Genomic DNA, 26,079 nt, shown 5'->3' with positions numbered 1-26,079 from the left:
CTATTATTATCTTTTTCTTTCTTTTTTTTTTTTTTTTTCCAGAAATTGCACAGCTTTTGCTTTCTTTCATATGCCACGACTTACAAAAGTGACTTATAGTGCAGCTGGGTTAGGAGATAAAATGAGTAATTCGGGGTTGTTAAGAGAAAAGGATTATTCTGCTATTAACTCATGGCACAAAGCTTCCCAATAAATGTTGTATTATGCCATGTGCTGAGTGCTTTTGTCCAGCTCATAGCACAAATCATACTGTCCCCGAGCGCTCATCCCCAGCAGTGTTCTTTAATGCTTAACTCGGTGACCTCACAAAAATAATTGGTGTGAAGCAAATTTACTTAGCCYACCGCCTTTATTTGCAGACTGAATGGCTCCGAGAATTGTGCATATTGTTTATGGAAATGAAGAGGGAGAAAAGAAAACAGAGGGTGCTCTGCAGATAAAGATGGTCCCGTGCCCGGATGAGACAYGGGGGCTCTGCAAGGTGTCCCTGCCTGCACCATGGACACCTCAGGAAAGCCGTGGACACAGTAATGCAGCTGCAGTGGGCACAGGGGCTGTGAAAATCCACACCAGCTGCTGCCGTTTAAAGCCGTTCACATTTTTGATAGTATCCTTAAGTTATAATTTCAGGTTTAACTGGGAGCTTTGATTAATAATTATCCCCCAGGTGTAAACAGTAATCATTTACGAGCAGATTTCTGTTGACTTCTCAGTTTAAAAAAAAGAGGCCCGATTCTCATTTACAGCTCTGTAAATCTGAAAAGAGAAAAGAAAAGAAAAGAAAAGAAAAGAAAAGAAAAGAAAAGAAAAGAAAAGAAAAGAAAAGAAAAGARAARARAARAGAAAAATCCGTAGTGTGGCCCTATTTGTAACTTTATGCCTTTTCAGCATAGCCACTGTCCCTGTTCTCGCAAACTTTATCTTTCCCCCATAGCTTTAGTGCGGATGCAGTTGGCAGCACCACGTCCAGCAATATCCCTTCGGTCGAAGATGCCAGAGGAGGAGAGAGGGGGGAGTCGGGAGGGTGCTGGGCAGCGCATCAAACCGCTGCCTATTTGTGTGTGCACGGATATTTATATGTATATATATGTAAATCTGCCCTACAGGGGGAAAAAACAATTGCGGAGTTTAAAACGCGGTGATAGACAGAGCAGAGCAGTTGTGCTTGATGTGCATGTGATATAACCATAATACAAAAGCCGCTTACCAAACAGCTTGCAGAGATTAGCTAACAAGAACTAAGCCATTCTTTTCAGCGGGCGTTATTAGCATATTTTTCATCAATACTACACTTAACAGCTACTACATAGCAGGAAGTGGTATTTAACCTCTTGTTACAATGTAACGAGATTACTTTGTATGGTTATGTTACATTCCATTCATAAGGGCCCTCCTGTGTCCAGTTAATTAGATTCACTGTTTGGCTGCCTGAACCGAAGGAAAATGTAACGAAACGTATGGGGAATATCGAACCCCCTCCGCGGGAGTGGGCTTTGTTGGGGTTTGCCTCTTGTTTTGCCTTCCTACGAGGCTATATCCAGAGCTGTGTAAAAACTTGGTTTTGAAAGATTAATGGCATTCATTAGATTATTTTGCCAGGCTTTGAGAAATTCAGGGTTTTAACCATGTAAATCCCCACTGAGGTTTAAAGAAAGCTCATTCTCAATCTGAAATTCACCTGAAATAAATGAGTGTCAGCTGATTTTTTTTTTTTTTTTTTTTTTTTAAGAATCAAAACCATGTGAGATGGATTTTGCTTGATTTTGCTGCAAAACTCTGAAGAAGAGTGATTCTTTATACAAGCCTCTGGTTGTTCAGTGAAATTGGGCTCAATCTGGAGAAATTTAGGAGGTTTCAGAAGAAAATGGTCTGAATTTAGAGTCTGGAATAAAGCTCCAAGTAGGTGAGTTTTGTGGGACGTGTTGTTTCTGCTCTAACCAACTGCTGTAGTCCTAGCAATTTTTTTTTTTTCAAGGAAAGTATTTATGAAGATTTTCTAGGCAGCAAGGCCAGTGTCATGACTTATATTTGGGACTGGAATTTGAAAGAGCATGAATCAATGAAATKATTAAAAACAAAAACAAAATAAAATCTTTCGGCAGCTTCATATTTTGGGCAGAGACTTAGGGCTAGTGTGTGTAGGACAGGGGGAGGCTGGAGAGAGAGGAATTAGCATCTCTCTCTTRTAAGAGCAGTCCTGTAGTGCTACAGCATCTTAAAAAACAATCAAAGGAATCAAGGAGTGGGGCTTTTTTTTTTGTCATTTTCCTTTTGTCTTGTTTGTTTTGTTTTGTCTTCACTGAAGACATGGTTTTGCCTTCATATTAGGTTCTGCTAAATTATCTTTTGTAGCCCATTCTGAGCACATTAGTGTAAGCTGGTGCATCTTGCAGATGCCCGCTCTGTTTAGCAGGTTGAGAGGAGATAAAATCCTATGGGTGGCTGAAGATGATTTGCAATTTGGAAGGGTGTTAATGGGGATACAGCAAAACTGTCCCCTCCGAAGGGATGGGGGCAGGAGCCACCCTGGCTGGCCACTTCGGCAGCTGTCCTTATTTGACAGGCAAGGTGGCCAGACAAGGCCAGGATGTCACCAGCTCCCATTTTCCTTCAGATAAGAAACAAGAGTTTCTTGTCACAAGTGTGTTTCTGTGATGCACAAGCATTTTGTGTATCACAAACTATGAGGTGGATCCAAGGGGAAACAACTGAGGTTGGCAAGTTCAGAGGTTGATTTGAGCGAGTGCCTTTCCAAACTGCTTGAAAAGTCCCCGTGGCTCTTCCCATGTTCTCTTCTCCACCCTCCAAATCCACGATGACCAAGGTTTTTCTCTAAGGAAACTGTATCCAAGCTGCAAGTCTGTCTCAGGAGTGATTCTGTGATATCTGCCTGGCACTCAAACGTGAGAGAGAGAATATTGGAGTGAATGCAAACTCCTCCCTCAAGTTTTGCAAAGGAATGAGTTTAAGAAAAAAAAAAAAAAAAAAAAAAAAAAAAAAAAAAAAAAAAAAGGAAACTATTTTACAAAGAAACAACTCTTCAGACAAAGATTTAAAAAAAAAAAAAAAAGGCATGTATTTGTCAGTGGATTGTGGGGCATTTATTGGCTCCTACTGTGGTTCCTGTAGTCACTCTTAAATACTATCTCCTTATGTCTGCTCCAGCCTTTCCAAATATAACTGGGAAATCCTCCTGGCATCTAGACTTTTCCACTGTAATTACCATGTGCTGGACTTACCCATGATGCAGTCAACAACTTGTAAGCTATTCATCCTCCTGTATCCGTCTGCAGAAACTTCCTTTTCCATCCCTGCCTTTCTGTGACCTTGCTCAGTGAAAGGCAAGGGGGAAAAGCTTTGGGGGGTTTAGCTGTCTTTGCACGTGTGTGCGTGCACAGATGTGGACTTGGACACTCGAACTGCTGGATATCAGCCTTGCACCATCTCTGCCAGGGTATTAGGATCAGGCCCTTTGTTGTAGGGATGACAGGACCGATATTTCATATTCTGTGGAGTTTGGGTATCACTATAAAACTGGATGCCTCACAGTACTTGGAGAGTATTTTACACTAAAAAGATCTTCCCAAGATCCATTGTATTTCCAAGTCTGTATATAAAAGCCATTTCTGACAAGGTTGGTGAGCCTCCTCTGCAGCCTGTTTACCCAGCTCAGGCCCATGGGATTTTATTTTACACTGAAATAAATAAAATATTCCACCTCTCCAGGGATAGAATAGGACCCAGAACTCCAGTTCTCTGCAGAAGTGTRTAGAAACACTTTGAATAAAAGCTGTGAAATGTGGTGAGCTTAGCTGAAAAGTTCACTTTCAGCTAAAATGCCACTCTTTTTGTTTTTTTAATGATAATTTAAGCAGGTATTATTTTTTTCTGTAGTTTTCTTCCTTATACCAGCACAACAGAGACTAAAAGAAAACATATTTGAAGTATTAAAAAAAAAAATTTAAAAAGACTGCTTTTCAAATAAATTCTGAAAAGTTGCTTCAGATTTAATGTAATGGTTTTGCTTCTGAGATATCACTTATTGGCAGTTTTTACTGAATTGCAGCCAGAGCTGGTGGCTGCAGGTCCCCCCGCACACGTGCACAGCGGGGGCACATGGGAGCTGTCCAGCAGCCCAGGAAAATTCCCTTTTTTTCCTTCTTTTTTTTTCTTTTTCTTTTTTTTTTTTTTTTTTGCCTTTTTTGATCCTTCCACTTGCAGTTTTTTCCCCTCTTCCTTTTATTTTTTTCTCTCTTTTTCTTTCTCTGCGTTATTTTTCCTGCTTATGAGCATAACTCCAGGCACGCACACATAGCAACTCAGTGTCTTATCCGAACAAACACTCTATACCCCAGGACACAGGCATATGATGCCACCTACTTTGGCTGACACACATGTGGGTTTTTTTGTGCCCTCACTCACTTCTGACAAGCAAGTGGTCCCAGYACAGACCACCATGGAAATGATGGTTGTTTCTGCAAAACACTGCACTACTCTATCATTGTCTTTTATAAGGTTTAATTCTGGGATATATACATGTATATAATAAGTGCAGTATATAGAATGAGTAAAGACATTATCTTTCATCTTTTCCTGTAGGGCTTCCTCCGTTTTCTCTTTTTTTTTAATCCCCCAGAAACCATCCCAGGCTTTAGGAACCATTTACTTTCTGTTGGAAATAGTTGAGTACAAGACTAAGGARCAACATAGCTGCCCCACTTATCGGGGAGAAAAAGTGGAGTGTTCTTGAGGGGGACAATCATACATGATAGATCAGTTATTTGGTCATACCTCAGCTATGKATTGAAATGTGAACACGTGTTCTCGCAGGATTACTTATATCCTTAAAGCTGCACACACTTYAAAGCAGTTTGTTGAAGCAGGACCTAAAATATTATATCATTTCTCAGTATAAATTATACTTTTAAAGCTCATTCCAGAGCACCATGGTAAAATAAATCTTTATCTTAGCTACTTACTACTAATGAAAAACAATATTTTTGGTATTTTTCCTATAGCAATTGGCCTAAAGAGGGATGTTGTACAATTAGAGAGAATGGCTAACCGTGCTTCTTGATCAGCCTGATAATTAATAGGAATAGAAGAAAAAGCCCTGTATTTCTGAGTGCCGATCAGGCAGCAAAGGCACTCCAAACATCTGAAGAAAAAACAGTTTGTTAATTGCTGTCTAGACAGTTTATTGCTGCAATAAGATCAAAACACGGAATACTGAGGTTTGTGGTATGAATCATGCAGACTAAACAATTGTTTTATTGCATTTACAGAGCACTTGATTTACAACGCAGTCAGTTTGGTAATAAAATTCCTCCATTGTATATCCTGAATAATTTCACTCCTTTTTGCATCTTCCTGTTTTATTTCTATATCAAGATGTTTTAAAATRTGCCTGTGGGGGTTCTGTCGCATATAAATAAAGTTACTTATCTTGGATATCTTGGATCTCTGCTAAGCTACAACATCAGCTGAGCTGTGATCAGCTGAGGGGACTGTGAATACACATGGAGTGGATCTAGTGGAATCCAGGCACAGTAAATTTTGTTCCACTGAACTGAAGGGGATCAATCGGGCAAGTGACTTTTTTTTTTTTCACTATCTGCTTTTTTTTTTTTTCCCTGAAAATAATTCAGCTGTTCTCTTCTCTGGGTATATCCAGAAGCCTGAAGTTTAAGGGGAGTTTTCTGAGAACTCAGACACTTCAAGGTTGCTGGAAAATCTTCTTGCCTTTGCCTCGTTCTCAATGGGGGTAGATGAAGAGTTGCCTAAATCCGAGTCTGCCCAAAGTGCCCACTTCATCTGTGACCACAAACATCTCTCTGCCTGTGGCTCAGACAACTCTGTGCTTCTCTTGTGTCTTAGTTTCAACAAATTGTGATTATTCARATATCTACAGACGGTGAAGAAATTGTGGGTCAGAATGTAGCTGTGGAGAAAAATCAAACTGAAACCAAAAGCCCAAGAAKCTGTATTTCCCAAATGAGAGACCGAAAATAGTTCCATTTTGTTCAGTGGAAACACCTCTATTGATTTCATTGTGCTAAGGTTATACCTACAAATAGTGAAATATTTCATGCTAAATCTGACAGTGCTGAGTAAAGCAGGGTCAAATTTCTCATCTTATAAAAGCCTGTTTACATAAGATTTTGAACTAAAAGCCATTTGGGTAAGTTTAGATAAGTATCACTTAGACTCAGGTTGGAGGAAAAAATCCTCTGAATAGTAATCCCCTGATTAAGGAGATCTGYGCTGTCTCATGGCAATATCTTCACTTGGAGATCCTCACTGGAGCTGTAGTTGCATTTAGGCCTTTCAATAGAGCAGGGCTACCCAGCCAGACTGGTCAAGTGAAGATATTCTTGCATACATTGCATGGGGCTTGACTCTCACTAATAAAAGTTGATCATCTGGATGGTTAAATTAAACTATTCTCATGATAGCACCAGGCCATCATGCCTGTATCAAGAGTCTGTCATCCCTGGAGGTGCTGTATAGACACTTAAAACTTCTGCTGCAAACTGCTCTTCAGAATATATTATAAAATAGCTGGCRTATTTCAAAAATAACTAGCAGTGGTCTTAGATAAAAGCAAATATGAAAAGCCACCRTGACAGGGCAGGTCAAGGCAGGCAAAGGGGCTTTCTGGCAGCATCAATCACTGCCTAGCAGAGACGCTGTGAAGAACCTGAGGTGTAAATAGGATTTGGTAATCTTGCGAGCAGTCCGGGAATTGATCACTTAGAGATCTTCCTGAATAAAATAGTAAAATATATCTATAAAATTAATATCAATAATGCAGAGCTATTTTTATTCATATAAATTATTTGGTTGCTTTCTTTGGGTTAGGATCATCTGTGGTGTCTAAGAGGATTTGACATTAAATTAGTTTGTGGAAATATCTACAAAAGCTCTTTTCAGAGTTCAGCTTCTATGCAGGTGCATGTTAAAACTGGGTAAACACTTYTAGAAAAGGTGTTTTGTTTCCTTGTGGTAGGAGATGCGTCCATGCCATTCAGGCAATATATTTACCAGAGGTTTCCAATACCAATTCAGCCAGTTTTCTCCTCTGGATCTCTAATGCTTCATGATTAACAATACGTCAGACACCAGTACCTTCTGCAAAGTGTGCAGATGGTTCCTGCCTGCCTAGCCCAGAGTGGACCCTTCCCCCGGAGGACCTGTCAAGGCCATTCCACCAGGCTGGCCAGCAGGCTGTGACMTATTTCTGGCAGTGCATTTTCGTGAGGAACTTCAAGAAACAATGATAGAAATGTAATTTTCCCATTTTTCCRCTGAGCTTTGGCTTAGTGTTCCCCAATGCCCCTAGAAAATGACTTTCCATKTGCTTGCCGGGAGTGTGAATCCAGATGGGAGGGATGAGGTAGATACACCGGGTGCCTCYCTTGGTCCAAGATGCTGCTCATCACAAAGAGCAGAGGAATTTATGGTGGAGGAAGGCAGAGCATAAGTGGGACAATGTCTAGGGGAAGGCGCCAAGATGTCATGGATGCTTCAAGCAGCACCTGCAGGTGCTGGAAGATGTCATGGACCAAAGACCATGAGCGACAGCTCAGCAGCCCCTTGTCCTACGTTGACAGCTTGGCCCTCCCTCCTGCAGCAAAGGGGCTTCTCTCCCATAAGCTGCTGTGAGCRTGTGCTGGGGGGCAGCCAGCCCTTCGTGCTTCCTTTTACATGGCTTTAAATGCTGCTAGAAGTATTTCTGTTGTTTATTGCTGCTCCATAAAGTTTTATCTTGTGAAAGCCATGATTTATTTACTCCATCTTGCCCAACAGACATGTGTGCTCTCCCCCATCAGCACTCCTTTACCAGATTCATAAAATGTGTTAACAATTCATTTAAAATTCATATACAAGCCCTCTACAGTTCCTTCCCAGTAACATAAAGCAGCACGTGCCCTGACATATGGCGCACTGTCAACATGTGCTCCTAAGGTCTCCCTTGGCTGCAAACACTGCAGCAGCTTCTGCACTTGCTCTTCTGTCAATCTAGGCTACGAGGAGAGTTCATGTGGAGAGATGCTGCACAAGTTGTCTCCAGCCTTGCAGTCTGCAACTGCTTTTTAGCAGGAGGCTTCCACCTGCCCAATGCAATGCAGAGTCTTCTGTGCATGGCTTGTGCAAGCTGAAAGGTAAAGGAGATGGAACCAAAATCAAAATGGGGATTTTGGTCCCCTCATGTCCACTGGGAGCATCATCTTTGCCTGAAGCTCCTCCAGCAGCCTCCAGTCCTCGTGTGGTTTCAGTGACGTTTTGCTAATGGTTGTGAAATCTCTGGTTGTTTCCCGTGCCTCTAGGTTCATTTTTGGTGCAGCGAGCCTGGTCTTCTCATTTGCTGGTAAAGTCTCCTGGTCCTGACTGTGGCTGMAGAATGTGGCACCTCCAGGCCCCCTAAAGCAGGATGCTTTCAGTCTGGTGTGGAATAGGGATTGTAGGAATTTCCTCTCAGACTCCATTCTCTGCCAGTCTCTGGCAATGTGTGTGCAACCCCCACACCATGGCGAGGTGCCAGAGAACAGGGATGTCTATCTATGTATGTGGGTTTTCTTTTTTTTTTTTTTAATCTTATTTCTTTATTATAGCATGCCATGCATCAGGAAATGCAGTGCAGGATTTGTGCCTTCAAGGGGGGAATATTGGGAACCTTTTCTGGTGAGGGGTCTGGGTGCAGATAGTGACAATGTGGCCTTCAAAGAGTGCCGGTCTGGGCTCTGCAGAGCCACGAGCAGTCCGTGCTGCATTCCTCCCACTGTTGCTACACACGTTTGTGCAATATTTGGCTTATTTGTGCAATGTAATTAATGAAACTTGTCTTGTTGGCATCAGCATCCCTCTGRACCCTAAAGCAAATGGGAGCCTTTGAAGCCTTAAAGGGTCTTAAAAGCAGAAAATATTTACCACAACTTTATTAAACTGAGTTTTACTGGTAGTAAATTAGCAGCCTGTAGACCTGCCCTTTTCTTGGGAATCTGATGTTAATCTTTGAGCAAGTACAGTAACAACTTAGAGTTTTCATAGCACCTTTCGTTCTCTGCAGTCTCGGGCTGCTGMTGTTGGCTACCAAAACACGCGGAGCCAGCGGGACTGCTGCTCACGTGCCGTCCTCGGAAAGTCCTTGCGAGACGTCATCATCCATGGCCTGCAGGAGCACGTRAGCAAAACCCCACACGTAACCCCGTGAAGTTCTTCCTTTTCCAATAGCCACTGATCCGTGACACTGGAAGCATTTTAAAGACATTGACCCAGAGCCTTGATAACTGAGCCGCAGGGTGGCTGATGTGTCCATCACCTTCCTACCTCTGCAGATTAGGTTATGTGATCTCACCTGGCTGCTTCAAACCCACCGAACCCTGGGGGGTGTTTACAGATTTGCACATCCTTTGCACTGTCCCATTGTATGGTAAATTATATCGGAGCCTCTGCTGAGCCGGTGACAAAGGGCCATTGTCCCCCAGCCTCACTGTATCCCATACGCTGCCCGGGGATTGTCCAGGTATCCTGAAAGCATCAGGAGTTTGCATGAGAACTGCTTTCTAGTATTTCTGTTTGGCTTTTTAATGGCATTTGTGCAGGTGTGGGATGTGGAGAAAACAACCTTTTCCCATCCTATGGGGTTGTTCTAAAAGGCAGGGAGCGGAGCTGCCATTCCCAGCAGTGCTTGTTTGGGCAGCGACTTAAGCGTTGTTGCTAGATCACTTACTATTACTTAGGTTTATTTTATCAACGGTGTGATTGAGTATCTTTCCATCAGAAAAAAAAAAAAAAAGTAAGTAATTCATTTCAACAGAGTCAAAGGCAGACACTCGAGCAATTGCACTTGGGTATATTCAGGTATATTTTCAGGGCTGGATTATTGGAAACTCAACGTCTCTTGCCGCAACGCCACAGCAACACGAAACCGCAGATAAGGTTCATCCCTGCCGCGATGTGCAGCCCGCGGAGGAGCCCATGGGAGCAGCTTCCCGGCAGGATTGTGCAAGGGGCCGACACTGTGTCTTCCCAAATCCTGTTTGTACAACAAACAGGGCCGGTCGCACGGTGCCAGCGGGACAGGACCCCCCTGCGCCGCGCACAGCACCCGCGTTTCTGCTTTCTTAGCAGTCAAGAGCTGCAACCCCTGCTTTGTCCCCTCAACAGGGACCATGACCCCAGTACTACATATATGTTCATTTGACTTCTGTGCATTCGGAGAATCCCAAAAGAATGTGAGCCAGGAGTGACTCATCTGCAGTATTCAGATGGGGATGGGATTGGGGTCAAGCCACTTGTCCTAGTTTCTGTCACACAAACACTAACCCTTTATAAATCATTAATTTCCAGACTGTTTATTATCCAGGGGAAGTAACAAAACAGTAGTATCACGTAACACATCCTAAGAATGCCTTGCTCGTTTTAAGAGCAAATAAAACTAAATAGCACTGAGCTGTTAGTGATGCAGCCTCCAAGGCCAAGCAGAAGCACGAAAAGCGGGAACCTGGGCAAGCTGGGTACTCCACAGAATAAATGGGGGAATGGTTAAAAATGGTAATAATAAATAAAAGACAGGATGAGAGTGAAACTCTTCACGTGGATAATCCTTGTTTGGGAATTGTTGGCTTGGCTCCTTGTGGGTGGTGTTTTGGGGGGATGTCCCAGCCCTGCTCTGGGCTTTAAAATGGTTTCCCCAGGTGCTTGTCCTTCTCACGATCCACCCTTGATGCTGGAATGGGCAGAGCAGAGCTTCTGCTCTAAAAAAAGAAAAAATCATTAATTGCTCCCATCGGGAAAGCAAACTTGTGGCTGCTTTGTAAACAGAAGCCCTCTTCTAAAACATTGGTCATGCGCTGCCCGGGAGCCTCTGTGCTGGGACAGTGACGTGGAAAGGGGTCTGGGGATGAGGRAGAGGAGGGTGGGGAAGGCAAAGAGTGGCCAGGCTTGCGGCTCGGTGCAGGGCAGGTGCCCTTGGGTCTCCTACCACGAGGCATCTCCAAGAAATGCAGGCTCTGCTGGGACACAAAGCACAAAATCACACCATTTGCTTGAAACTACAGCGACAGCTTGGCGAGAAGACCAGATTTAGGTAAAATAGGACGAAATCCTCATTTGTCTTGTAATATGTGAGCAGGTAGTGCTGACAGCAGGGAAATGCAGGGTTATTTGTTCCCTGCACTTTTGCGAATACAGAAGCACAGAGCTGCTCCGGGCTGCCAGGCTGCACGAGCACAGACCCTATTGGCTTGCTGTCAGTTTAGCTTAAATCAGTCCCTAGTCTGAGCCACTAAAAAGTCCTTTTTTTAGCCAATATTACTGAGTCCATACCGAGCAGGCTTTTTGGCTCGTATTATTTGTCAATAAAGTGTTGTACTTCTAACAGTGACATTACCAAAGCTGCAATCCAGGCCTGACGGATGATTTGGGTCCATATGTTATTTATTTTAATCTCCTTAGGTTCCAAAATGCTATATATTTACGGCTGCTCTTTAAAGTTATTGTTAGTCACAAAATATTAGAAACAGTTTCATCTATAAAAATGCATAATTAATTTAATCTTTACCATATTTTTTCTCCATCTCACAGGAAACATTCTAGTCTGATGAATACCATGGACACATAATTAGTACTTTATACAGTAAACTAGATTATAACTTACACTGTCCACTGTGGCTCCAAAACCCTTGGAGATTTTAATTCAATTGCTGCACTTTATCTGGATGAAAGCATTTGAATTCAATTATTATTATTCAGTGTGCATTTATGTCTTTATATAGGTTACATGTAGTTTTAAAACAGAAGTTTAGTGGAATTCTCAAATTAGGTATTTGGGTCTATATTTAGGCATCCACTGGATTGTAAAAGCTAAACATCTAATTTTCCAGCTGAGGTTTGCCTAAGTCAGGGCTAAATTGGAATCAAGACTGGGAGACAAAAGGAAGTTAGCTTGGAGGTATTTCTGAATTTCACTGAGAATTTAGGCACCTGACCAGCTTTGATTCTTTTGGAAGTCCTGCTGTCTGCCTCTTTATACCTTCTACAAAGGTAATACATATATTTAGAAGTGTAAATACTTCTAAAAATACAGTAAGACATTTTGGATACAGATTTAACAGTGATTCCCTCCATCTCTTTAATTTGCCCTTTCCTCTGGCTCAGAAACATTTAGATATTTTTGGCACCACGACTCCTAGGAGTGACTTCTTCCCTTTTTAATTTTAGCCAAAGAGCCGTCAGAGGTGCTAATCTGCTTTTTTTGATTTTTATTTTTAAACAGGCTCCTCGAGTTCACTGTGTCCCCTGTGCTTAGGCATCGTCCAGATCTGAGGGCTGGGAGCTGYGGCAGCTCCGCGGACGCGGGAGCGAGCCGGGGCAGCCCATTTATTCTCCTATTACAGGCCATCCCTGTGTTTATACCATTTTGTTTAGCTTACTCCTAATGCACATCCCAAGACGTACCTCTAATACACATCCTAAGACATGTTTATGAAAATTCTTTATAAGCAAAATATTTTACTTCCATCGCGGCGGCTCAGATGCAGAGCAGCCTGGCCGGCGCAGCCAGTCCGCCCGCACCCCTGCTCTCTCCTCCTGCATCTTTTATTGAAAAATCCAGCCCTCAGCCCACCCACATTCCCACAGCGAGACCCAAGAACAGGAACACGCAGGTTCGCAGCCCATTGCGCTTTCTTCGTGCTAACTAATATTCACTGTGAATATTCTCTGCAAGATTAAATACTCCGTTGAGCTGCAGAGGGGGAGTTGCTAGCTGTAGCAACAAGAGGATTTTGGATTTGTTTCTGTTTTTAATTCCCTAAATGAGCATTTGGAGCAAATGCCGAGTCCCTCTATGAAGCACACGTTGCCTAGACGTGATGTTCCCCTGTCCGCTAATTTGGAAATTTGTTATGTCAAATGGGCTCAAAGCAATGCCATCCTTGAACGGACTAAGTGTAAAAACCATGCCTGCATCTTAAAAAGATTTTGAAGGCTGGTTGAGTGAGTTTCTGGGTGCTCAGCACTTCTGAAAATCAAGCAAGAAGCTTTTAAAGATTAAACAATAGCCCAACTCCAGCAGGAAGTTAAGATCATTTAAAATTTGAAGAGAGACACATAAAAAGGGGACATGACATTCAAGAGATATTTTATCATATTAGACAGCAAATTCAGAGGAAATGCTTTTTCTGTAAAGTGATTTATTAGGCTGTAGGACTCGTGGGCCACCAAGAAGAAGGATTTAAAAAGTTTCCTGCACTGGATGACGGAGCTATCTTTGTTGAACCACTATTGCTAATAGCGGGCTTTTTTTCTTTCTTTTTTTGCAAGGGTGGTTTAATCTCAGGCTTCAGGGTTTGATCTACACCCTGATATTCGGATCAAGATGAAACCTAATGTGGTTGCTGATTGTCTTGCAGCAGCTTAAAGCAAAGTCTTTCACTCTGTTTTCTCCTGACCATTTGCTGATATCCARTGTCAAAAATAATTATTCAATTAGAAAGATAACCCCTTTTCAAAAGGTATAGTCACACAGAGTCATTTCCCTGGTCCTAAAATCATTTTTTGAGGGGGTCAAGCTCTGTGGGAAGTGGACAAACACCCTGCAGAGGGAATGGGGCTCTAGAAAAYAGGTGATAAAGGCTGAATGCAGCAGGATCCAGCTCTGCAGGTAGAAAGGATTTGTTTCCTGCACCCTGGAGTCCATCCCCAGGGATCACATCGTTCCAGATGCCCAGACCTCATATGCATCAGTACCCAGGTGGGCACCACTGAACCCAGTCTCCTCCTCTTTAGCTATGTTTACTCTATTCCGAAAGAAAAAAAAAAAAAAAAAAAAAAAGGAAAAATAGCTTACATGCTTTTAAGATCATAAATACAATGAATCAAAAGCAATTTGGCAAATCTATTTCATGGCTAGGGGCCGACTTTGGCTCTACACACTTAGTTGAGTTCAGTCTTGCTGAAACAACTTTCTACCACCAAAGAATCTGCCACTTTGTGCCCATAGATCAGGGTGACAAGCCATTCTTCAGCAGTGTTAGAATGCACTTTTTTGCTGTTTGTTTGTTTGATTGATTGTTTTTTGGTGGTGGGTTTTTTTTTTTTTTTTTTTGAGGGAGGGGGCATTACTTCCTGTCATTTATCTCCTTTGATATTTCTTTCCCTTATTTTTAATATATTCTAGAAGTTGTGTCCCTGTACTCTCTTTACCCTCTGTGATCATCAGACTAAAACCAGATAGAGACCGAGGGTCATATTCCCTTCAGGCTGAAACGTGATTTCTTGTGTCTTTTTTATTCACATATCATCGATAGTATCTGCAAAACTGAATATGCACTGGGTCTAGATGAATAAATTTCATTTAAGAGTGAGATAAACACAGCATTATACACCACAGGTATTCAAAAAAGAAAAAATAGGTATTAGTTTCAACTTCTCAATAGCTATAGAGTCCTCTGAGATTTATATGTATGTGTGCATATATATATGCATATGTATTTACATGAAATGTTTTATTTACTTTCTGTAGTTTTGTGACTTTAGAGTAAACCCTATGGAGACCCCACATTTCCAGGCTTTTCTTTGTGACCAAGTGTTTTAAGATTACTTTACAGCTTTGCTGAAGAAAGGCTCCTCATACGATCATTTGTTTCTCTAGGAACTTCAGCTCTAAATGACACATCAAATATCATGGGAGTTGGTAACCTGAACCTGAGCGGCACCATTTAGATGGAGAAACTGCTCTCTGCAAGTGCCCTGAATAGGAGTCATTCATGTCCTCACGTGCTGTCAGCTGCCCTACAATAACTGATTCCCCAAATGAAGGAAGTTTTCCTCAATATCTTCCCAAAATAGCAGTAATGCACTTTTTTTTTTTTTCTTTCTTCCCCTCTCTCTCTGGATGTATGGATGTATGGAGGGAATTTCCATCACATTTGGCAGACAGATGATTATATGTGAGGCTGGGTAAATAAAAGCAACAGTTCTTACAAGAAGGCTGAAGGTTGGGGCAAGGTGGAAGGAGGCTGTATGGGCCACTGTTGCCACAGGACCACCAGACCAGGTGTCTCACATTACCCAGGCTCTGCTGGAGCCCATTTATACCTCCCACCTCCAAGGGTAGCCCTGCTTCAGGGCCAAGTAAAAGGCTCTGGATGGATGGGAGAAGGATYTCCTTATGGCTCCTGTGTAACCTTGTGCTCCAAGATCTGGGAATCTCCTTCTTTTGGCTCTGTGAAGCCTGACCAGGTGAATTTGCTCATGACTTTGTGCTCCTCTGTTGCATTAGCAATGGGCTCTGGCTAGATAGAGCAGGGTGATAAAACATTGAAAGCTTTCTCCATTGGGCTTGATGTGCTAACTTGAGATGAACCCACCCTGGCGCAGGGAACCACATCCTGGTTGCTCATTCAGAGAATTCATTTGTTGGAATTAAAAATATGGTGGTACAAAGCTGGAACAGGAGGGACATATTCCTGTTGCTCAGGTTTGCTCTGTGTCCCTGAGGCCTCTCTGCTGGCTCTAACRCCCCTGTCACCCAGGAGAGCAGCTTGCTCTGGGCCTTTCCTTCTTCCATCCCTACCCTACTGCACCACTGGCACCCCACCAGCCTTACTGAAATCACTTTGCATAGTCTCTGAAGACCCCAAGATTTTATCATGCTTTAGTTCTTTCAAAATAATCATTTWAAAAAAAATCACTTATCTTAAAACATATCACAAGGTCTTGGACACAAAGTACAGCTTGTAAAAGTTGTAGGAAACAACTCAGTAAATGTACTTAGGATATGAGAAATGGTTTTCTTTCTTTTTTTTTTTTTTTTAAGACATACTAGATGTTCTATTTCACCCAATTTTCTGTATTGATCTCTGTAGCATCATCTGCTTTCTCTCTTTCTTTTGATGCATTTCTGTTTCTTCCAAGTACACGCAAAACTTTTTTCTTTTACAAAACAGAACAATGAAGGTTTCCTTTCCAATCAGTAATTTTGTTTTCTTTTGTAATTGTAAAAAGAAGCTCATGAAAAGTCAATATATCCTTGCCAAGTCATGCACAATCCAGAATGGAGCAAGCTTAGTAAATAAAGGAAATTGCCTTTTTTTTTTTTTTTTTTTTTTTTTTTTTCCCCCCTCTTTGGCCAGCATTTAGTGTGCTTAAGATGACTACCAATCTTTTCTGTGCTTCTAGTTTGTTCTTCTCCAACCCCCACCTCCCGAAAATTTACAAGTTAATCTCTGAGATGAAAAGTTTAAAAAGAATTGTTTTTGGAGTCAAAATTCCTGATGTCCTAAATTACAGCAACCCCCACCCTGAGTGATTGGCTCCTTAAAGTAATCTGACCTCTCTCAATTAACTAGCAGGGAGATAAAGATTGTTCATGCTAAAGTTGTCACATAACACCAGCCTTGGAAATGGGAAAATCTCAATTAAAAGAAAGATACCTTTTCAGTTGTATCAATAGTTTCAACATATGTCAATATTTGGAAATGATTTGCTCTCTTGATGTACAAAATTGAGTGAATTTATGCACCTAAGCCTAAGAAGGGTTTCTTGTTGAATACCACTTTAATTAAAATGGATAAGAGATCATTTACTAAGTGATCCTTTTAAAGAGCTAGGCCATACGATGCCTTTTTCAAGGTRGACTGTCACCTGCAAAATATATGCAGAGTTGTGAAGCTCACAAATGAACCGCATACAAATCCAAGGAGAAAAAGGAAAGCAAAAGGACATTTTGCCTACTTGATTTGCACCTACAATTAAACAGCCTCACAGACTAATTTATACTGAAATTTAATTGCAACATAAATCTTGTGTGTATGTAAACAACATATAAATAAAAAATTTCCTAGATATCTGTGATGCTATTTCACAAGGAAGCCCCGAAGTCCCCTATCTATTGTTGTTGTTGTGATAGTGGTTATGGGTCTCATTTGGGGGCATGGAAATTCTCAAATGCATTTGTCATCTTCCCTGAGATTGCCTGATAGTAAACCTCACAATGGGCAACGGGGATGTCATGTTTTCTGTGACATGAAGCAGCGTGGAGAACTGCAAGAGTTGGGTCAGGACATTATAGATTTGCTGAGGCCACTTTGGAGACTCCTCTGCATGTGGAGCAGAAGAGGTAGAAACTTGGGAGCAACCTAAATTTGGTATGTTCCCCTGAGAYACGGATGGATTCCTGTGTGAGAATAGCTTTTTTATTACTATTATTTATTTATTTTCCCCAATATAAGCTTCAATATTAAGCACCTTTTGAAGATTCTGGATAAGGAGATTGAATGATGATGCCCAAAACACTTGAGCATTTCATTTCATACCTCAACCAGAATGGAGCGCTGTAGTCATCACTGAATAATACTGGAAATGTATATAGAAGTAGGATTAGGTATTCTTGAAGGCTGAATTGTATTTTTTTTCTTCCTCTTCTTTATATCTTTTTTTTCCCCCTYTCCTTAATGTCTGCTTAAGAGACTGCTAGATTTCCAATTTTCATCCACAAAATGTATTCTCTGCATTTTTCCTGCTTAAATTATGAGCCTGCTGTTATTCTGATAAGCCTGTTTATGGTGTGACCTACTTAACCAGGTCTCTGGTGACTCGAGGCTCGCAGTACCATAAATACTAAGGGCCATAAACAAGAAAAGACATCATATGAAAAAAAAAAAAAAAGTTTTCAAGCTTTTGTCCTCTACATGCGGCAAGGTGTCAAGCACTGAACCAGGGCTGCCACTGTTGTTCAGCCAACTGCTCTTTTCAGATGTAAATTTYTACAAAAGCCATGTCAGCAAAAGGAATTCTTTGCTTAAACTGTGGCTCCAGAGCTTATATCCTACAATAAAACCTGAGGCCTGTTAGTCTATACTTAGGACTTGTTACTGGGTTTTAAAGCGCCTTTCAGGCACAGTTTTAACCTAATCTGGCTGTGTCACTAGCAAGGTTATGAATCTGCAGGGATGTTATCTTGGATCTGGGAACATATATCCAGGAGCCTCTTTTATAGTTTCCACCAATGCAATTGCTTTTTAAGTAACATATTTCTGCAAAAGGCACTGGAATGATACAGAACCCGCTACATCCACACAGGAAATGGATCAAGGTTTTCCAAAAGGTCTGTTGATTTTTGAGCTTTCATGCTCTGAAGATATATTTCCTTTGAAGTATCTCAAATAGGGTCATATCCAATTATATTTGTAATCCCAATCTAATTCAATCAGGACCTCCAATTACAGCCGATCTGTCTCTTAATCTAGTTACAGTCTGTGGAGTAGACTGCACCTTAGCTAACATACCTAAATTAAATTGAAGCTGTCGAAGAACACTTGTAATCAGGGATAACCAGGTTATAGCCGCAAGGAGCTGCAAAGCGGGAGATGCTGAAAAGCTGCTTGTGAGGGGCCAGTTTCACTTGGTTTTCTAACACTGCATTGGCTCCCCTTGTAGTCAGCTCTGACAAGCTGCAAAACTGAAGGGCCCTAATAAGTATTATTGGACTGAGACAGATGTGATGATTATTTTAGCCTTCTCCTCTTGTTTTTCTCCCCTGGGCTGCTTTTTGCCTGGAGAGCACGTGAGGCAGGGACAGTGGAGAGATGTGCAGGCACACGTGGAAGTGCATGGCTGCGATGGGACATCCGTGCTCTTGGCATAATTACCTGGCAGTGATCAGGTGTGAGAGCAGGGCATGGGGGTGTGCTGTGTGGGAAGGCTGACCCTGGCGGTGGTGGCTCCTCTTGCCYGGCGTGCTGCCAAAGCCCAGCATCAAACAGGTCGCTGAGCCTAGTTGCTCCATGACCAGAGAAACTTCCCATTCTAGACAGTTATCCAGGATTTCGGAAAGAAGGTTGGACAGCAGCCCGATCAGCCAGTGTTAACAGAGTTGCATTTAAACAGCTGAGATTCATAGGGGAAAATATCCTATTATTATTATTATTAATCCCAAAACTGGGAGGCCGGAGTGACCTTGGCTGGCAAAGCAGCCAAAATGCCCATTGGGTTTAGTCAGACGCAGAGACAGCTATTGCATTTAATTAGTTCTGTCCCAACTTTGCTGGTTTCCAGGGTATTCATTCACCTGTTTCGGGTTCCTTTATTTCCAGTTTTATTGATTGCATCGAAGCTCACCTGATGAAGACTGAAGCCTGTTTGATCTGTGGTGGGAGACAACTTGTAGCTGCAATGACACCAAAAGGTATTCCCCTTGTTTGAGGAGAAAATGAAGTAGCAATAATGTCCTTTGCTGAAAGCAGCATTCTGCAGAAGAAACACCTTGTAGAAAATGCCATTTACCGCAGTTCGAACTGAAACTTCTGCTCTGACTAAAGACATGTTTATAAAAGTATACGATTTCTCTTAATTATCATACTATCACTGCGTGGCTATATATCAGCTAAACTGGGATTTATCTCATTATAACTAAAAAAAATGTTTCTGTGTAAATAAATTCCCATGTAAAATTTTAATTCTATATAATAAGCAGGGATATCAAATATGTGATCCTAATCCCAGTGGGCTCTCAGTTTACTGATGTAGTACCTCAACATCTGTGTGAARAGCCAGCCATGTAAAATCCCTTTAACTATTTGTTTGTGTGAGTGGAGTAGGAAATATCGCCAAAAATCGCCAATACATTTAAATCAAAAAAGCAGCAGTCTCTGCATTCAGAGCTCTGCGTTCAAGATTGTTCTGCACAGACTGGGACCCAGAGAGCCACTTTTCTTTGCAGCTCTCAGGAGCAGAGACCTGAGAAGAGGCTCTAGAAAGCAAGTTCAGTCCTTTGCAACATGTTTCATTTGCCACTCACGAAGCACAAGGAGCTGCATTTTAGCATAACACAGAGGCAGGATGTATTGAGGGACTGACTATGAAGCAATGCTACACACAATTCAATCACAGTTATCTAGGATGATAAGGATATGGGAGGAGGTTGTGCTAATTTATTGTCTTCTGAATTGTATCTAGCATTGTGTCATCTGGTGAACTATTTCATAACTGCATCCAGCTATGGTCTGCTGTCTATTACTTGAGGACCCTGCCATAGGAGACCAGGTAAGTCATTGAGGGGCAGGAGGAAGCTTCTAGGCACTGGTGGCAACCTCTGCCACTTGCAGTCCTTAGTCCTGAGCTGTTCTGCTATGCCTGTATTCCCCCTACAGAGTAGGTAATAATTAGACACCTCCAAAGGCTCCAAAACAGTTTAATGCTTACAAAAAAAAAAAAAGGTACCTTTTTTGGTTCTGGATCTGGAAACACCAGATCTGATGATCTCATAGGATTTCTCTTCTTGTCTTCCAAATACCACTGGCTCAAGTTACCATTTACCTCTGATGCTACTGTTATTCAGAAGCAAGGGTTTGAAAATGGATAAATACCCATTGAAAAATGGATATTACTCATTTAACATGCATATAACCCATTCCTTAAAAAGTTTGGTTTGGGTTTTGTGGGAAAGCTAGATCACCCTCCACGTCATACGAGATGCTACACGGAAGACTCTTCATGCTGAGAGCAACGGAGCTGCTCGTGTTTGCTCTTGCCTAGATGAAGCGCTTGGGCATTTTAACAAACAGCCACAGATTTGTTTGTTTACCTGCCTAGCCCACATGCCTCTCATTCCTCCTGGCTGCGGAGCCACGGGGAGGGTGTATTTTTTTTTTCTCTCCCTCCCCTCAAAAAAAGTTACAATTCCTATGCAACTCATTAGCTTGCTTGGGAGATCTAAGGTTTCAAATTAAGTTGTTTCCTGCATCTTTGATCAGACGCATCTTTGGTAAAATGCATCTTTGATGTAACGGCGTAGAGCCCGTGGGACTGAACAGTCCATTAGTTGCATTAGCGGTATCGTTACAAAGGTGGTTCTGCAGCATTTATAAAATGTCTTGGAATCCGCAGCATTGTCAAGCTGAGCACAGGAAAATGGGTTTACAAGGTGAAGAGGGAAACCCACRAAGTGCTTAAACTCATTTCTACTCCTTAAACCCTCACTTGCCAAGCTGCAAGGGAGGCGAACCAACCATGCTACCTCAAATCTTCTCCYTCCATCCATCAGCCTCCAAATCATTCCTGCAACATAACTGCAAAGTTATTTATTATGACTTTTTCCCGGTGTCTTGAGCCAGACAGGATACCAGGAATGGAGCAATAGGCTGATGTTGCAGATTCTCAGCTCCTAAGCCAACAGGACTTGCCCTGATCAGAAAGCCTGCAAGATAAATAGCTTTTCACACAAAACAACTAGTTATTAATAGAAGGTCTGTGATGGTGTAATATTGCATTTGTTTAGCGATGTGAAGAAAATATGAAGTTCTACTAATACCTCATAGAAGCCCTCATTACTCTTTTACTTATTGTTTAATTTCTTGAATATTTAAGACTGGGATGAATGGAATAAGATGTCTACGTCCCTTTGATGCCAACTCTTTTGAAAATCCTAGCCTAAAGATTTAGTCTTGTGACAGGGAAATCAGAAGCAATTTCAGGAGAGCTTGTAAATTGTTTAAACTAAAGCTTAATTGTGCAAAATGGTACCTCTTTAATTATGTTGCTCCGTAAGTATAAATATTATATATATGTATTTGTTATAAAACATGGGGCYATCCCTCTAGTGAGGGTAGTTGTATTACTATTAACAATTCCTGTGGAGAAATGATTAAATTGCATATGGTGTCTATATAATTGCCGTTGTACTACCACAAGTACAAATAGGTCAATAAGCAATTTGTTCCCAGAGTAGTGAGCTAAAAGAGCCTGTTTCTAAAGACTTATGTTGCATCATTATCCCACGCCTTGGGATTTTGCCTGCTCAATCCAACATCCCCAATGCATTTGGGCGGCCAGCACCAACACATGTATGTGGCTCTGGGGGGACAGTGGCTGGTGTCACCTGTCCCCAGACAGTGGCACCAACCATGCACCTRCCTTGCCTGGCGAGCTGCTGTGTTGTGCATAGAGAGGGTTTGAACTCTACTGCTTTCCTTCAGTGAGGACCTTGATTCGGACTCTTCTTCCCTGCGCAGGTGCCAAGGGTTGGTGTAATCTTTGGCTTTGAAACCACTGCCTCGTTTTGGTCAGATTCAACTGAAATTATCAGCAGGTTCAGAAGTCATTTGRAAGATGGAGGGATGGATGGAATTAACGAGCCTTATTTTTATTCCTATAAAGTATGAGGAAAATTAATATCCTTTAATTGCCACAGTTGTAATGGAATAAAAACTGTTTACAGAGACAGTCTCCTTACTTTGGATTCAGTTAGTCTGGAGGAGTCCTATGTACTTTGCCATATACAATTTAACATACTTATTAACCACTTCAAATTTGAATGTCTCAGGTCCTGCTTTTAATCTTGAACAGCTGCCCCACCAATGACCATAAATTACTTTGATTTACATCACCTACAGATCTATGGATAACTTCACATCAGCAAACTTGAGGCTTCTTAACCATACCCAAACCATGTAATGTTCAAGCAGCCGGAGTTTATACTGCAGCAATTAGCTGGTAATAAGCTGTATTCTTATCTTGTAATAAGTAGAATGTATTTTTTATTCTCAGAATGATGAAAGTGTAGATAACAGGGCAATTTAGAAAAAGGCATTTCTCAATTTATCTTTGAAATTTGAATTTGGAGGAAAAAAAAAGATTTTTTCTTTGTTTAATATGCAGTAAACTGAGCTGATTAGGACAGAACAGAATGTTTCAGAATGTGTTCCTTGCATTGGTGGCACTGAGTGTCTGCTGCGGGACAGGGGGGCATATATGTATGCTTAGATGCACAAATGCTTATCAGATTTGTCATAGTCCTAATCATTTTGAAGGGAAATTCCTGAAGATGGGAATTTTCCCGGGCTGGACAGAGCGGTGGTTCCTGCCTCTGGCAATAGCTTCTCGTGGCAATGAGTTGCACCACGTGCTCATAACGCGGAGCATTAGGAAAAGCCRCCTTTTATCAGCGCCGAGGTGGGTCGGGCTGGGGCTGGAAGGCTGCCTATCAAGAGCGATGCCTGGGCTCTGTTGGTGGCAGGAGATTGTTCCTCTGGATTTCTCTTAAAAAAATAAATAAATGTCAAGCCAGGAAAGGAAGCCTGCTATTTTTCAAATCCAGAAGCTGTAATCATGCTAATCCATATGATCGTAGCGAAGCTGGGGAATATGCCTSTCACGTATGATGTAACTGTTCAGAATAGCCCGTTTGTAGTCACTGCTGCCTGGGAACTCCTGCCYGGAGAGGTACAGGCAGAGCAGCTTTCCTGGTGGCATTTCTCCTTCCTCCCTATGATTTCCAGCCAATAGTGCTTGCMCTGCGTGCCCTAGCTTCCCACCAGGCTCCCTTGCTCTGGGATTTGGTGTTTTCTTCACTTTTTTTTTTTGTTTGTTTTTGTTTTCTTTTTTAAATTAACACTTTCCTACTCTATTTCCACTCTCTCGATGAGATAGAGCTATACTGAGTGAAAAGCCAAGCCTGGGAAATCAATACCAAAACTTCCATTGATTTCATATAATATATGCTTTTACATTCAGTATGAGTGCTCCACATGAGTTAGCTATTTTAAATATGGATCTACTGTACAGGGATGCCTCTCTCTCAGCTTGACACATAAAACAGTGTTTAATAAATTCACTGGTGGGGGGTGGTAGCAGTATGTTTAATAAATGAAAATCTGTTGGGTTATATTGAGGATATCAAGTGTAAAGGGAGAAAATTCATCAATATAGATATCTATTTGTGGATCAATTGGTATCAATCTTGCTTAACAGTCTGTTTCCTCGGGACACACTTTGGAAACAAAGAGCATATCAAGCTGCCAGTTAAGCAAACAAATGCATAGAAGCTCCTTAGGCAACGTGAGGGTGGAGTAATCACCACATAAAAATGGTCAGGGTGACTTTAAATACCTGATAATTTCTTTTATTCTCTATTCTAAATACGGAGTTTCTCTGGCTATATCACTCCTGCTACAATAGTGCATCATGAGCAGGGGGTTGCAAAGCAATTGCGTGCAGAGGAAGCAGCAAGGAAAGTACCCTGAAAAACAAAATGTGTCCCCTGACCTCCATGTTCAATAATTGTCCAAGGAGGAGGGTTGGTACCTTCTGTTCGGCAAGATTTTTCTGAAGTTTGTATTATCCTTAGCTAAATAAAAYCCCTTAAGAGACACTATAAAAACAAAACCAAACCCCAAGAGGATATATAACTAATTAGATCATGATGCACTGTTTACCTTGGTCTCCAATGTTAAGATCTTTTCATGGCTGTCCCACACAAACGACAGCTCCCCCTTCCTGAAGAGCCACAAAAAGTCCGTCCTCAGCAGCATCGTGAACGCTGCGTGTTCGCAGGCACAAACCTCAGAGCACAGTAAATGCTGCACGGAACCCAGGTGCTTTGCAAGTTAAAAATGCTGATGAAGTAACTGTTAGAGGAGACTGTAGTGTTGTGCAATGGCCTGTGGCAACTGCTGCGACCTCGTTATAAAACATCGCTCCTTCCCTCTACCTTCCGGACAGCTGTTAAATTCGATTTTGTTACCGCGCCGCGGATCAGAACCCCACGCAGTCACTGCTGGATGATCATCCAGACAGTCTTGCACCTCAGGGAAACATTGCCAAGTTTTGCCAGTGGGAAACTGAGGCACAGGCCACGGGAAATCGCTGCTGGTGGACCTGAGGGTGCCCCGAGCCCTGGGGCTGAGCCTAGGTCTCCTAAATCTGTAACCACCACATCGATCCTCCTCTCCAGCTTCTCCATCAACACGGTTGATTTGCGATTGACAGACCTGGCCGGGGCTGCAGGGGCAAACAAAGAGGCGCAAGATGTTGCAACCCGCATCTCCCATCTGCGCGGAGGCTGCGCGTGTGCGCCGGGGCGCAGCGCGGAGCCCCGAGGTGCCGGAGCCGCGCGGAGCCGGGAGCTGCCGCCGCTCGCCCGGGACCTTCCCCCGGGGCCGCGGCCACCCAGGCGGGGCTGCCCCGGCAGCGCGCGCCGCGGTCACACGCGGAACGGAGCGCAAGGGGGAGCCGACATGAAGCGTCCTGCAGCGCACGGGCTAGCGCGATGCTCTGCAAACCCTCTCAACGTGTTGCTTTTCACTTCATTTTTTTTCCCCTACACACAGATCTTTTACGTTTAAACCTATTAACTTATTTTAAAAACGCTCTTGGCTCCTTTTTTTTTTTTTTTTCAACCTCACAGAATATGAGTCCTACAAGAAATTTTTAGCAGCCCCTTGACCTGCCACAGCCCCAGCCTCCGGGAGCCCTCCTCCCCCCCGCATTTTCTGCCACTCGGGCGACCCGCGCTCTTTCCCTCGCGACCTTATCGCGACAAAGGGCAGAGCGAGCCCCATGCCGACTTTCCGGGGAGGGGAAAAATAAGTAAATACTTTAGAGCTCGATGTAAGAAGGGCAGGTGAGTAGGTACACGTGTCCCCCCCMCACACACACCCGGCCCGCCCTGCCCTATTCTTTCGTTCCCACTGATGGGCCCCGGTGCGCAGCGGGCCGCGCAGCCCCCGCACCTCTGAGGGCGCCGGGGCGGGCTGGGCCGGGGCGGGCCGGGACTACAAGGCCCAGGGTGCCCCTGGGCGCCCGGATCAATGGGCCTGATTTGAATAATCTGCGAGCCCTTGGACTCAGGCCAATCAGCTGTCAGGGCCCCATGATAAATCGCAATGCATTATTGATAATCATAATTACTCTGACATGCGCATTCCGCCCAATGGGGGTAATTTCCCAACTCTAGGAATTTGTTGTGAAGAGGAAAATAATTGCTACTATTTTGCTCCCGATGCTGGTGCACCATGTCGCGACGCAAGCAGGCGAAACCGCAGCACATCAACTCCGAGGAGCAGCCCCCAGATGCTGCAAGTGGTGAGGAGCGGAGCGCGGCGCGGAGCCTCCCAACTTTGTCCCGCGGCGCGGCCGGGCGCGGGGCGCTTTTGGGGGGATTTTTTTCTCGTGCTTCCCTTCTTTCCCACGGGTCTTTTTCTCACCACKGGTTCCCCAGCTCTCTCGGGCCATTTAAATCCCCGATGGGGCCCCCGCACGATATTACCTCGGGAGCGGCGGCGCCTCTTTATT

The 26,079-nt window shown here is 42.9% G+C and overlaps 1 protein-coding gene and 1 long non-coding RNA gene across 3 annotated transcripts in view; both read left to right on the top strand.

The window, feature by feature from the left end:
• Positions 1-15,182: 15,182 nt before the first annotated feature.
• On the top strand, positions 15,183-22,105 carry LOC112949680. Of its 2 annotated transcripts, none has more exons than XR_003249852.1 (4): positions 15,183-15,249; positions 19,104-19,195; positions 19,966-20,052; positions 22,020-22,105. It is a non-coding gene; the product is annotated as an uncharacterized LOC112949680 (long non-coding RNA). The 2 variants fall into 2 exon arrangements; XR_003249851.1 differs by lacking the exon at positions 22,020-22,105 and adding an exon at positions 20,896-20,993.
• A 3,583-nt stretch (positions 22,106-25,688) lies between these two features.
• SALL4 (spalt like transcription factor 4) overlaps positions 25,689-26,079 on the top strand; it is a 14,622-nt gene continuing 14,231 nt past the window's right edge. Inside the window, exon 1 of the mRNA XM_026042124.1 lies at positions 25,689-25,869. Within this exon, the coding sequence (XP_025897909.1) occupies positions 25,800-25,869 (70 nt within the window). The 5' untranslated portion in view covers positions 25,689-25,799. The remainder of the gene's footprint in view (positions 25,870-26,079) is intronic.

Source organism: Nothoprocta perdicaria, unplaced genomic scaffold, assembly GCF_003342845.1.
Source record: "Nothoprocta perdicaria isolate Ctin4 unplaced genomic scaffold, notPer1 scaffold_3, whole genome shotgun sequence".
In the NCBI taxonomy this organism is placed as follows: Eukaryota; Metazoa; Chordata; class Aves; order Tinamiformes; family Tinamidae; genus Nothoprocta; species Nothoprocta perdicaria.
The sequence above is the reverse complement of the archived record's forward strand: the minus strand, read 5'-3'. Positions and strand labels throughout refer to the sequence as shown.